The following is a 15,188-nucleotide window of genomic DNA, read 5'->3' as shown; positions in this document are numbered from 1 at the left end:
AGTAAAGTTTGGGGTTAAAAATAAATAAAAGTAGGGGTACAACTCGGATTGGCCTGAGTTAGCATTTTACACTGATTTGGGTTGAGTTCATTCAAATTTTGGTAAAGTCCAATTCGAGCCCACCAAAGTTCCACCCCTAGAGGCAAATTCATGGTCAGTTAAAGAAGCATACTTATATTATAATTTTCTCACTGAGTCACTTCATTCAGTGGTAACTGATATTATAATGGGGTGATTGTTATCACATCCTATTTGGGAAACTTTTCTCTTTCTTGTTTAAGGACTAAGGCCACATTTGGGAGTGCTTCACAATGATCTTTTTGTACTTTTCATATTGGGGAAGTCAAAAGCCAATCAAAAAATTGCTTAATGAAAAATCCGATTCAAAAAGTAGAAAAAAAAATCTATTTAACTTTTCATGTCTGCAAGAAACTATTTTGAATTATACAAAAATAATGAGCCAAACACTGAAAAAAGCACTTTTTAAAATGCCCATAAGCCAAAAAGAAAAGAAAAAACACTACTAAAGCATGGCCTAAGATTAGGAATGGCAACTGGTAGGGTACCTGTGCAAATTGCCCTACCTATGCACTCTTAATCCCAAATCCGTTTAGCTTTACCTCTCAATTTCCCAAACCCATTAAACCCATCCCTCCCGATTATCATATGAGCATGTTAAACTTTTCTTCAAGTTCATTATTAAGTATATAAAAAAATAAGTTCTTCAAAGTTCATTATCAACCAACAACATTCAACAAAAACCAACATTACATAGAACCCTTCCATATAAAAGAACAAAGCAAAATAGTACAAGTCAAAAACTAAATAAAACTAAGTTTGTAAATTCAAAGAACCAAAAATCCAAAAAAAAAAAAACCCAAAGTTACCTGTCAATAGGTCTTGGACTCTTGGTCTTAACTATTAAACCTTAAGGGTAAATGGATAAATAAATAAACAAATAAACATGAAGGTTCAAGGTTTGAAACTTGACTTAAAAAAAGGAAATTCTTAAGTCCTAATTCCTGGTAATTTGGTCCATCTATATTTAATATAATATATATTTTTATCACATAACTTTAGATACATCCACACACACACACAACCCTTAAATACATACATACATACATATATATATATATATATACCCCGTTATGTATTTAAGGGGTATGTTGGTAATTTGGTCCATCTATATTTAACATAATATATATTTTTATCACATAACTTTAGATACATCCACACACACACACCCCTTACATACATACCTACATACATACATACATACATACATATGTATACATACTATATATATATATGTATGTATGTATGTATGTATGTATGTACTTATATGTAAAAGTTATGTAATATATATTATGTTTTAATATATATTGGTAATGCACAATAATGATAAAACATAATATCATATATTACAATATGTAATATATATGAGACTTATGTCTTACAAGAAAACTTTATCAAGTCCTTCAAAATTCTAGAAATTTTCATATAGAACCGAAAAAGTGAACCTTGCAAACTAAGGAAATCAAACTGAAAAATCCTTTTGGTTTTAATTAACCTATAAAAAATTGATTGTTAATTGAACTAGTTGCTACATATATATTTTTAATATATATCATATATTTATATATTCATCTATATTATATATTATAAATATAAAAAACCAAACAAGCGAATAGATCAAAACTAAACCAATCAATTAGTTAACCAATTATTTTGGTTCAGTTTTGATTCTTAATATTGAAAAAACTAAGGACCAGTTGGGTTTCAACAATTTCCCATGGTTTGGTCAACCAAACTATGAGCACCCCTACCAAATTCTAAAGCACTTGTTTTCTTTCTTTCTTTTTAATTTTGGCATCATAAGGTGTTTGGGGCATGGGGATGAGGGTAGCCTATGCTTGTGCCCCCAAACCAATCCCATAACGTCATAACCCCCAACCTTGTCCCTTGTAAGAGTCGAATTTGATCTAAAGCACTTAAGAGTTAAGATTATCATTTCAAATTGACTTTGATTTTGAATTTTGACAAATAGATACCATTTGCAATCTTAATTATGGAAATAAAATTTTTAAAATAACTACAAATATTTAAAAATCATTAACAAATATATCACCTAAAATTGGATTGGACTTGAATTTACCCAAACCAATTGGGTCTCGATCCAAATTCAAACAAATAGATAGCATTTGCACAACTGCAATCCCAAATCCTAATAACATTAATTTAAAGTACACTTTAATTTAGAAATAATTACATCAATAAATTAATATTTGATTCGATATTTGACGGATATTGAAAATTAATATTTGAATTTGAATTCAAATATATATTAAAATATTCAATTCAAATCAAATTCGACCAATTAATTATTTTAGGTAAATAATAAATATATAAAATAAATATTATATTTATATAAAGTATAAAAATATATAAATTATATAAAATATTTAACTATTTTATATATTATATGTTATACATAAGAATTAAATAATCAGTTGAATTCGGATATTTATCAAATCGAATCAGGTCATATCCGAATTCAAATCCGATGATTAGCTATTCAATATGAATAGAATATCCGAATTTGACTGAATAAATATTTGAATTATCCGAATACGATTCAATTATGTCGAATCTCGAATTCAAAATCAGATTTTCGAATATTGTTAACACCCCAAGTTGCAGACCATTAGTGAAAACTTGTCAACTCGGGTTGTATCGATTTAGGTCAATTTTTAATTTGGTCGATCAGTTCAAAAGATTTAAACTTAAAAATTAAATTTAAATTTAAAAAATATAGTGGTATTATTAAACAAATAAGTTAAAAATTTAAATATATAATACAAAATATTTTAGACTAAGGAATATGGGAATTTTCCCATTTTCTCGTATTAAAAAATATATTTAAAATACAATATATATATGGTCAAGTTATTTTGGTTTTGGTCAATTTACAAATGGCCAAACCAAAACTGATCCAACCTAGTCAAGTTGGTAAATTGTTGAACAAAAGCCAATAAAAAAATATTAGAAACCAACCAACTCAAGTCGAGTTAGATCGGATTGGTCGGTTTCATCAATTTGACGAATAACCCTAGCTAAAATTAATTATTATTATTTTTGTATTATAAAAAATATTAAATATTATATAAAATATAAATAATTATTAATTATTTAAAAAATTAAAATATAAAACAATTGTATAGTTTTATGTATTTCTATTCTTGAGCTTTCGCTTAACAAAGCCCGTACATCACAACCATTTTAGGCCACAAAAAATTATCATACTTGTGAAAAAATTCGTTGTAGGTAAATGTAAACCAAGATTTTGTAGTTGAATGAGAGAGAGAGAGAAAGAGAAAGGTCGATTTAAATTATCAATTTCAAATCATATGGAATGTTTTAGTAAATGACCCCTTTTTTTGAAAGTGGATTGTTGGTATTTTTTTTAACCACCCCAAAATTTGTTTCAAGTAATCAAAAACCCCACAACGGGTAATCCTAAAACATTTGAATTTAGTAAATGACCCCTTTGAACAACCTTTCTTGTTAATTCCTTGTGTTCTAGGGTCTTCAACATTCTCTCCATCCAAGTTCCCGCATCTCCATTAGTTTTCACTTCTATATTCCATCCCCGACCCACATAGTGACTGACATAGAGCAATATTTAAAGAGCGGTTGGAATTTAACCAAAATCATCCACCACTCCAGGTGGCAATACTTCCCCTACTACTTGATGTTGATGACCTCACAACACCATCTCCTATTGCTGCCCTGCTATCAGATTCAGGTGACTGGGGAATTTGTGTCTTCAACAATTCTTGGATTAGCCGACTTTTGTATCAACCATATTTTGCTAAGACAGTGTTGCAGGCCTGCGCTGAACAATCAAAAGATGCATGTATTGAACTTTTCTATTAAGATCTGAATAGTCTGAAACCCGTTTTATTACAACGTGTCTTTTTGTGTGTCTTTCCGTGCGAAGATGAATAAAAAAATGTAAAAATTTCATTTAAAGCTTTTCAAAAATTACCCATTTTGTGTTTCTTGTATCTTTTTGGAATGTTGGTTTTTCATGGATAGATACTGCAAACCAAACGGAAAAGACCGAATCTTAATCTACTGGGCTTGTAAATAACCAACAGATTGTGCGAAAAAACACACCAAACGGAACCTAAATCAAAGCCTTTCATCGGTTGTCATGGCCTCATCTTGAGTTATGGTATGGTTGGGTCCATTGTAGTATATTTAAGGCCATGATTTTCTGTTTTAAACCTGCAGGCCTTAGGGTCTTCTTTAGTCAATCAATACCTATACAATGGCATATGTATAGATTAGACTTGTTCAAGGACCAGGTTTGATCTACACTTTGCCTCTATATTAATTAGCACGTTCATCCCGAACCCAAATCCAACCCGGCTGTTAGGCCTACATCCTGTGCCCAAGCCCATCCCTCTTATAAACCCCAGTCTGGGCCCAAGTCCCGAAGCTCAACTAAGAAATTGGATAATAAGATTATTTTGAGGCTTTTTACGAAAGCCCAAACCCGAGCCCACTGGCTTAAAATCTTGCCTAAACCCAACTAAGAACAGGCCAAATCAGGGCGGCCCATGAACAGGCTACGAACTTAATAATTGAATACCCAAAAACATGTACACACAGATTCAAGCATGTAAAAACCCAATAGGAAAATCTTCTTACTGCTACAGCCACAAGTGCCAAAACGCCCAAAGGCTCATCCATTCAACTAAAATCCCAAGTAACATCAGAAGGCAAGGTCTAGGAGTGAAGTTTACTGAGGAGTTTGAAAGGTGGAAAAGAAGGCTCCTGTAAGAAAAAATGAGCAAAAAAACGTTCCATGGAGGGTTTGGGATTACTTCCAACAAAGAGTCATTGACTAGTTACCATCACCTTCGAAAATAACGGAATGAAGTTCAAATTGTGAGGCAAATTTGATCTGGATGCTTGAACTATTCAATACGAAAATTGGTTACTAATCGATTCCGTTTACCTCCAGACCTGAAGTTATAATAAAAATCATTGAAAAAGTCAGCAAAATGTTGACCCGGCTGTTCGAACCGTTGAATCATTCGACCCAGACAATGGTTTACAAGTTTAAAACGAATTTCTTGGGACTCAAACTTTGGTAAAATCATTATTCATTTTACAATTTATTGAACTAATTTAAAGAGTTATTTATTCAAGATTGTACGAACCAATTCTGTGTCATTACGAGAACTGATGCGTATAAATTAATTTTTATTGGATATTTTTTCTTGTGATGTATATATATCCAATTGTGTCTTTTCTTGTGATGCATATAAACTCTTGTACGCTTACTAGAGCCTGCCCAATGCACATTTCTGAATTCCACTGCATAGCTATAAATATTTAAAATGTCAAAAACCCCCGTTCTATACACTAATGTCCGTCTGTGAATTCCACTGCATAGCTACCCCAATTATGCTTTTGGCCTACAAATTTTGACCCTGTGCTGAATCGTCATTCTCCCTATTTTTTTCTCGTGATGTATATAGATTGAATTCTGTGTCTTTTTTTGTAATGCATATAAACTATTATAAGCTTATTAGAGCCTGATTTTTGTTTACATTTATTTCATCACAGGTTAATCCGTTTGACCAGGACGATAAAACCATTTACCAGTGACTTAAAAAGGAAAATAATTCCATATCCAGGTCGTTTTTTAAAACATTGCTTTCAATCAAAGCCAAGGCTTTAATAGATAGAGTCAGGAAAGTAGAAAGTGAAATGACTGGAACATAATTGACTGAACCACTATTACCATGATGTATCTGAATAGGAAAGGGAAATGACCGATAACCCCAGGGTCAAAATTTACAAATTCAAAGTACATTTGGGATAGGTGCCAACTCAGAATTGATACTAATTCACGGATAAATATAAGTGCATAGAGTGTGATTTTTGCAGTGAAAATTAAAAATCTACATTAAACATGTCCGTATTTTCGGAAAAGGAAATAGGGGGCACTCTGTTTACGATGGTGTCATCGCTTCTTATCCTGTTCGTCTTCCTAGGACTTAGATTTTATTTGGTGTAGTGACTTTGTGGGAGTGTAGCACTTTTTGTTTTTTATAAATCAAAAAACCAAATAAGTATCCCAGTAAGAAGGTGTTATGAATAATAAGCCATATGAAAATCAACCATAATAACGAACATAAAGATGAATGGCACTTTTGATATTAATTATTATTTAATAAGTACATGATCAAATCAGATTCCTCTTTAATTCCTCTTTATGATTATGGCGGCTAAAAGTATTCCCATTTCTTAAAAGGATAATCGATCTAAAAATTACATTGATTTTGTCGATGTAAAATTTTATATGTTTCTACAGTCGTTTTCATGCATTAGTGTTTTTACACTGATGATATTTTACATCACTATTCATAAAGAAATAGAAGTATTATTGTAAAGTGAGAGAGAAAAATGTGGCTTGATTTAAAAAGAAGGAAAAAAAAAAAAAAACCTAAGGCCTGTCCTTAGGTAATAATCAATTAATCATGCATTCATGTGGGAATGGTAAATAAGGTTGTAATTTCGGGTTGGGGTTAAATCGGATTCAGCTACATCCGAATCCAGTCCGATATTTAAAATTTCGGCCCAATCACATCCGAATCCGCTTCATTTTCTAAAAATAAAGAAAAATTAATTAAAAACCTAAAAGAAAAGTTGATCACTTTTAACTTGTACAAACAAAACAATTTTCTATAAATAAAAACACTAAATTTATTATTTATAAGCTTTATATAATTATATTTTATTGTCCATTTATGCGCATACATTATATTATAAAATTTAATCGGATTCTCGGATCCTAATCAGATCAGATGTGATCAAACCCGCATCCAATAATCTGAATCTATAAATAGGCCATCTGAATCCGAAATAATCAGATCAGGTTGCTGGATCATGAGGCCTTAGACTTTCAGACATCCGTTGACAGACCTAATGGTAAGCCATTTGAGCCTCCATTTCCATATATAGAATTTGCGTTTTATTTAACATCAATATGACCAAATTCAGAATGCCCAACATTGCCAAGTACTTAGATTTTCCAAAAAAAGAAAATATTTTCAAAACAAGCTGATGAATTTCTAAGTAATATTACAGAAATGTATATTATCAATCATTTCCTTTCTTCTTCTGAGTCAAGGGGACAGGCCAGTCTATTGATCTCTAGATCCTCATTGGGTTGAAGAGAGTCACAATCCAGCCAACTTTCAAGTATTGCTGCATAGCTTGAATCTTCAAGAATTACATCGTCTGATGATAAGAGATTGTTATAAGCAGAAAATGTTGAAGAGTTATTCTCAACCATATCTTTATCGATCAAGTTATTGTTCTCTTTAATTTCTTCACCGTGAACTTGCAACAAATCAGTTTGGCCCAGAAAATCTGACATGAAAAGTTCACTGCTGTCGAAATCCTTCAGAAAACCTGAACAATCATCACCTTGTCCAGCTGAAGATGACAAGTTTTCACCAATAATCCCACCATCTGAAGCAGCAGTACTCTGTTCAATTGTCTTAATGCTCTGATGTCTTTCTTTTCCTTCTTCCTCTGGTAGAACCACCTGAGTTGTGCTTCTTCTGGCTTTAGTTCGAATAGCAGCGGAACAATTTGCAGCCTTTGGCACTTCAACTGTGGATTTCCTCACAGGCTTCTTCTCTTTATCAGGGTGGTTGAATCCTTTTTGTGGAGTCTTCTCCTGCGACTTCTTGCTCAAGTATGTGTTCCAGTAGTTTTTTATTTCGTTATCTGTTCGACCCGGCAGCCTTCCTGCTATAAGAGACCACCTGCAAATTTAAAACAGGATTTGATATTGAGTTTACTGAGCCTGGGTATAAAATCAACTTTTACTTTCACTTCATCAAACCCATTAACCAGAACCAGACGAGGAGTTCAATTTGAGTGATTTCACGACTAACAAATTGAGACTCCTAACAAGTAACAGCCAAATGAAAACCAGTTCAGAAATGAACTAATGACACCTCCTTGCTCCTAGGCCTAGAATTAGACACTACTTTTTCTGTTTCTCTTTCTCCATTAACAAATCCAATTTTGACCAAATAACAACCATTACACTTCACATAGGTTGTTCAATATTGTCCAGTTTGGCCTGGTGAAAAATCTCTGTTACTCTTCTTTGGGTCCTTTTCATCTCTACTTTCTATCTGTTAGGTTTTTTTTTTTTTTTTTTTGTTTGGTAGGATAGCTTGGTTGGATGGATGATTTTTTTAAGGAATTTTTTAATGTGATTCCCGAAGCTCAACGTGTTCTCTCCACCACCCTAGCCGCAAGCAAGTTCATGTGGGTATTTTTGCCTATTCATCATGAAAAGGACAATACGCCAACGACATTTGGATCAATAAGAGAAGAGTGCCTCCCATTTTGTCCTTTTCCAAGTGTTAGCCCTGGTGGAGTGGACCAGAGAAGAGCTCCATGACAAATGTGATGGGACCTCTCTGCTATAGCCTATAGCTTCCTAGAAATGTTTCCCAGTACTAATTATTGCTACTTGCTAGATTAATCATCGTCCATCTAGCAGTAGAGATCACATGGCTTCCGGCCTGAAAGCCCTGTAACTGATGTTCAGACTTCAGAGAGGAATGCTTTCATGCGAGAAAGCTCTACCGTGTTTTTGCTCAGTTTGTTCAACTCAAGAATAGAACAAATTTACAGTTTCTTGAGTCGTTGAACTGTTTCCTTAATAATTGAGAGTGCTCCCATCAAATCATCACCTTTCTAACTCCACTCATGGCCATGTATCTAATAAAGTTGAAGAGAGAGAGAGAGAGAGAGAGAGAGAGAGAGACCTATTACCAAGGAGCCTATGGAGTCTGATAATGAGCTCCTCTTCATCGGTGGAAATGTTTCCCCTCTTAATACCAGGTCTCAGATAATTCAGCCACCGGAGCCTGCAACTCTTCCCACATCGGCTTAAACCTGTAAAAACCACCGCCGATTTCCTTAACACAACAGCTAGTAGCGAATGAGAATGGTAAGGATTATTAATACGATTTAATTATACTGAGATAGTTACCGGCTCTCCGAGGGAGGTCTCTCCATTTTCCTTCGCCATGGGCTTTGACGTAGTTGGAGAGTATTCGATCCTCCAGAGCTGACCATGCTCCCCTCTTGACCATCTCTTTGAAACAACACGGCCGCCTACCCATTTATCTTTCTCTTGCACTTCTACAACACAACCCAAGGATTCCTTCTTAGAGCTGAGTGACAGAGTGATGAGGAGTATATATAATGGGAGCAGAGTCCAGAGTCCAGAGTCCTTTCTTCTTACGCCACGCTCCACAGTTCTCAATTTCTCATACACTCCAACGTGCCCCATTAGAGTTTTTGTTTTGTCTTCTCATACAATTTTTTAATTTTGTCTTTTTACTTCAATGTACGGCGCCTAACTCTCTCTCTCTCTCCAACTTCTAACATTCTACATTCTATGGAAGAAATTGAATAGGGACACCACAAGGCTGGAAGGATCTCTCTCTCTTCAGCTTTTATGAAAGAAATTGAATATAGGGACCCCACAAGGCTGGAAGCGGAGATATAGATCCATACTAAATTACTAATACTGATCAGAGACCATTTTAGTGGATCATTATATCTATTTTTTATTGCCCATATTATCTTCAAATGGAAAACTTCTTCTAATTGGAATTTGCCACGTGGAAAGAGATGACATATGTAAACAACTTAGAGCTGTAGAGCATATATTACTTAGGCATCTACATGCACCACCCAATTAAAACACAGTGCAGATATTTCACGGTATGACACAGCCTTAGTGTTTCCTAAGCTTGGCGGGCTTATATTAAGAAATACCACCGTAATTTTTGTCAATAATATTATTAGGGAAACTCATGTCTTTTTTAGGCAGATTATCAAAAGCATAACGTACTCTTTGAAGAGGGGTGGTCAACCTCCTTAGATGTCGACCTTGGCACTCCTAAACCAATATCCCTTGCGAGGTAGCCCTGGTTAATGGCTAGCATGGCTACCAGGGTTTCTCATGGATAGGGGTGTAAATGGGTCGAATTCGAATCAGATCAAATAATATTCAAATTCGAATCCGATTAGAAAATTTGATATCCGAATTAAATTCAATATCCGACGAATATTGAAAATTAATATCTGAATTTGAATCTGATTAAATATTCAAATACTTGATTCGATTCGAATTCGATTAAGTAATTATTTTAGATAATTAATAAATATTTTATTGATATAAAGTACTTAAATATATAAATTATTTATATAACTTAATTATTATATATAAATTTTATAAAATATTTTATATATTATATATAAGAATTAAATAATCGGTTGAATTCAGATATTTATCGAATCGAATCAGGTCATATCCGAATTCGAATCCAATTAACTATTCGATAAGAATAGCATTATGTCCGAATTTGACCGATTAGATATTCGAATTATTCGAATTCGAATCGGTTATACCAAATATCGAATTAAAAATCAGATTTCCAAATACCATTGACACCCCTACTCATGGGCACACACATGCTCGTGGGAACAGTGCATGGACCGACACTGCGCCTCCGCTCACTAAAGGGAGGCTTGGCATGTGGGTCTAGCTTAAGCATATCCTTACACCTCGTCAGTCCCATGTCCTAGATGATTGAGCTATCTCATTGCCCATAGCGCACAGGTGTGTTTTAGCACAACGGTTGCCTATCATTGTCGGCATATAGGATCCCCTCTCATTAGCACCCAGTCACCTCTCATCATCGCCATCCCCCTTCGACATGTAAGTGGCGCCTTCGATGGTCGGCTGCCAACTACATTGTTAATTCCCTCTCCCACTCTATTGGTCGGCAGTCGGCTGAACAACTACTAAAGCAACAAGGGAACAAGTACTAAACTAGTAATTCGGTTCAATCAAATCCTGCACAATTTCCTTACAAAACTTCAAAGCTGGGTTGATCCGTGTTCCCTCTTGTTGACGGGTCAGCGGTTCAATCATCAGAGTCGAATAGATCAATATATAAAGAATATATAATATATAATATATTTCAGAAGTGTGATACATATATAGGTTTAATTTTCTAATAATAACTATATATAAAGTTAATATTTGCTTTAATTTTAAATAGGTCATAAAATTAAATTTAAATATCATATATGGATCGGTCAAATGGATTGATGGGTCACTTGAATCAACATCTTTAAGGGTAGCTTTAGGATTAACGCAAACAAGATCCGTGACCAGATGACGAGTCAAACAGTGCAACTGGCTGAATCAAGAACAGGTTGAAAACAATGCGTCAAATTAAGCATCAAAAGAAAAGAAAGTAGAGACAACAAAAAAGTACCTAGACTACCCACCATAAAGTCATAACTAATGGCCTTCTCTCTCTCTCTATCTGGCATCCGGGTTAATGGTCCATGTACAATTGCCCAATTGGTTTCACTATCGCATCTAGGCCTAATTTATGGATTAAATTGACTTAAAGAGACGCTCATCAATCATATAATATATAACTTGATCAGAGATATAGAGAGAGACTGTTTGTCATGTGAGGAAGATAGTGATGAGAGGCAACTTAATCTTTTTGAGGGGAGAAAACAATTATTAATCCGTGTATCTGTGTGCGTGTGGTGGTGGGAATTGTAGCATATATTCAACAAATGAAACATTTTCAGATATTGATGTTATTTGATTTCTATGTTCACCCATTTATTAAAAAAAATCTTTAAAAGGGACAGATTAAACAAAGTTTTACTATAAAAGCAGTGAAAATAATTGGTGGCACGAAGATGGATATTGAAGTTACAGCACAGATCTAGAGAGTCAAATCTGCTCCTTACAGAGTGTCTTACACCATCCTCATCCTCACAGTGCATCATAACCGTATGTATGGGAAATGCTTTCAATGCAAGGCTGTGATGCACTTAGTGTGAGGTGTACTCTGTGAGGAGTAAACCTGATATCTTCTTTTTTGTTGTTTTTTAACAAAAAATAGATATGATATGATATTTGAAAAAGCAATTTACCAAGTAGAACCATAAAAGTGATAACAAATAAGGTGTTATTTATCAAAGTTCATAGGTAAATTTTGATTGATAAAAACTCTTTCCTTATCATATCTTTTCCACATCATAAATTTACCTAATCTTTTTAATAGTTCTTTCTTGTTATATGGCAAAGCTTCTTCAAACACTACGTGTCCCACTTAAAAGAAGGGAATAAATAAATTTTAATTCATGATTAAAATATGTTGTTTGGTACTCACTACCCTAACTTTTAAAAATCTGGTTGCTTCCTAAGGCGCATTAGAAAGTTAACTCATTTCCTTTGATCATAAAACAAATATAACTAAGTTTCCAAATTGGAATAAAAAAATCAATACAATAATAGTCAATTGTTGTCGCATTAAGTTGATACCTTCCAATTCTTCTAAAAAACATGCAAACACACTAAGAGCACGTCATCCAGCCATACATTAGAAACATCTCCTATGAATTTAACATACAAGTATAAGAGATTAGAGATATTCCCAATATATGACTAGATGCTGAACTCTCAACTTATATATTCTCAATATATGACTGGATGATGTGTGTTCATTCTCACCTTAACTTCTAAATTCATGTTTGTTTCCTAATGCAGATTAGAAAGTTAGCTCACATACTTTGATCATAAAGGGAATATAAGTTTCCTAAATCAAAGGCTGTCATGGCATTACATTAACATATCCCCCATATTCTTCTAGAAAAAGCTGATTGTTTAATTATTAAGATAACCTAATTTAATCTCTAAAATTAAATAAAATAATCAATATAAGTTGTATTTTTTGAGTATGGGGCCATTGACTAGTGCTATATGATAATAGAGTAAAAGGTATATGGGACGACCCGGGTCGGCCAATCATTTAATTTTATTATGATAATAAAGAAACAAGGAAATTATGAAGATAGCAACCCACTCATAATGGAACCCGCAAGCCGGGGCTAAATTAAGCATTGTTGTCGAACTTAGATCGGACCGGATTGGACCGAACAGTTGGATCATTAGAACATTGCAGCAAGAATGGTTTTTAGGCTAATAGGTTCTTAAAATTGTTGCCACAATCAAATCTACCATAAATACATGCCTTTTTTCTTTCTTTTTTTGCTTCATATTCCTAAAGAAATAATGCTAGAATGGCATTTTCCAACTCTGCAACTAGGGCGGGTTAGTCTGAACCCAACCCATAAAAGTTGGATTAAGTTGGGTCTACTTAAGGTTGAAAATATGAACCTGACTCAACTTTGGATTCGGATTTAGATTGAGGCCTTGGCCAATCCAAATCAGACTTAACTTTATGTATGTATAAATATAATATAAGTATGTATGTTCATATTTGTATATATAAATCTTATATAAATACATATGTGTATGTTAGTATGTATGTATATTTATGTATGGCACTATAAGATAACTCTTCTAAAGCATAATAACTACAGCATTTTACATAAAATAATACTAAAACTTAATTAACTTCAAGCCATAAATCTATGAAATAAAAACATTTGGTAAAAGAGGTAGTCAAGTCAAGCCAACCCAAACCCAACCGAAAACCAACTGCAAAATATATGTCACGTTAGGTTAGGGTTGGGGGTTCAAGAGCAACTTGCATCCTAATCTACAGCCCACTAAAAAAACCAAAAGGTTTTATGCCCTAAAAAATTCATAGAAGCCCAAAATAACAAAAAATCTAGAAGTTTCAAATGAAACTTCCTTTCTACACCTAAAGTATTTCATTTAACAGCTCTATAGATCATGGTAAATTAGAATACTTACAAACCATTTATATCTTTAAAATCAAGACCCCATAAGTTCATTATATCATTCATCTAGGCAAAAATCTTCCTAAAAATACTTACCAAACAGCACCTCAATGAAATGTTTCTAAATGAACACTTGAATTAGTTCAAGTTCAATAACTATAATTGAAATTAGCTCTCATGCTCCCCATCTTTGTTTATTCATAACCTTAGGTTGTGTATAGTATGATACAATTGCTGGCCGATCAATATAAATTTATGAAAAAAAAATGTCTTATCAAATTATATAAAAAGGTCACTTCAATTAAAAAAAATGGGATTGATTAAAAAGATACTTTACAAGGTTGGCGTGCTGCCAACTGAAATTGACCCACGTGTTAATCAATCCTGATCAAATGAGAATAGTGGCGAAGGAAGAATGGAGAATGGAGAATAGGTGGAAATTTTTAAAGTGCAATTATGAGATGTATTCTACAACAAAAATCCAATCAGAAAGTTCGTTTTTTAAAAAATATGAATCCTATTAAATTTCGGGCTAGGTTAAGACTGAGACATTGTTCAATCCGATCCTATAATACATAAGTAAATAAGTCATTCTAATTCTAGTCCCACCTCAAAAATCCAATTCAAAGAAATTGGATTGACATAGGAAAAAATAATAGATTTTGTTAAAGTTAAAATTAGGATTTCAAGAAATCAAACTGAGTCAATTAAGATAAATTTAATTCCATTAAATTTGACATTTTTTTTTATTTTTTAAAATTTAAGTTATTTTTTAGATAATCCAAATTGACCTATATGTCAATCCTAACCCGAGTATATAGGGTTAGGGTCAACCCTAACCCGAGCATTAGGGTTAGGGTCTAACATTTGTTGTTCCAACCCGAAATCAACCCAATGTATCTTCACCCAACCCGAACCCGACCCACCCACCCTAATTGTCAGGTCTAAAGAGAGTTTTCAGTTTTCCCATCGTATCGTCATCGTTTTGAGTTAGTCAACACTTTTCCGCTACTCGTCAAACAAAGACCTAGGTGATTCGAGCTATCACGTGCCTAGGAGAGTGTTAGCTGCACCCGGCATGCTATGTACATTTCGATCCGATCCTTGCAGTTTCCTATTGTGACATCATATGGGCCCTGGTTTGTGGCCCATATTAGGTGTTTAGACAGATGTTCGCCACACATGTCGCCCTCACCCAAACATGGTCAGCTCTTAGGACTCAAGTTTTGGGGGCCCAAGCATCTTCGGTTAATGAGAGCATGAGCCCACAACCACTATTACCAATTAAAAAAAAAAAGAAAAAGGACGTATTAATATTTGAG

General features: G+C 33.7%; 1 protein-coding gene across 1 annotated transcript; it reads right to left on the bottom strand.

The window, feature by feature from the left end:
• Positions 1 to 7,078: 7,078 nt before the first annotated feature.
• Positions 7,079 to 9,355, bottom strand: LOC148855092 (transcription factor MYB1-like). The gene is made up of 3 exons (XM_088941692.1): positions 9,104 to 9,355; positions 8,877 to 9,006; positions 7,079 to 7,856 (listed from the first exon to the last, which is right to left on the bottom strand). Exons 1-3 carry the CDS (start codon positions 9,234 to 9,236, stop codon positions 7,187 to 7,189), a joined length of 933 nt encoding a protein of 310 aa, XP_088797818.1. The 5' UTR covers positions 9,237 to 9,355; the 3' UTR covers positions 7,079 to 7,186.
• Between the last annotated feature and the right edge of the window lie 5,833 nt (positions 9,356 to 15,188).

Source organism: Nelumbo lutea, chromosome 4, assembly GCF_056320005.1.
Source record: "Nelumbo lutea isolate HS-2025 chromosome 4, American lotus-T2T, whole genome shotgun sequence".
NCBI lineage: Eukaryota > Viridiplantae > Streptophyta > Magnoliopsida > Proteales > Nelumbonaceae > Nelumbo > Nelumbo lutea.
The sequence above is the reverse complement of the archived record's forward strand: the minus strand, read 5'-3'. Positions and strand labels throughout refer to the sequence as shown.

Coding starts and splice junctions, on each gene's coding strand:
- LOC148855092 (XM_088941692.1), bottom strand. CDS start 9,236: ATGGGTAGGCGGCCGTGTTGTTTCAAAGAGATGGTCAAGAGGGGAGCA. Junction 9,007..9,103: donor AGACCTCCCTCGGAGAGCCG/GTAACTATCTCA, acceptor TGGTTTTTACAG/GTTTAAGCCGATGTGGGAAG. Junction 7,857..8,876: donor CATAGGCTCCTTGGTAATAG/GTCTCTCTCTCT, acceptor TTAAATTTGCAG/GTGGTCTCTTATAGCAGGAA.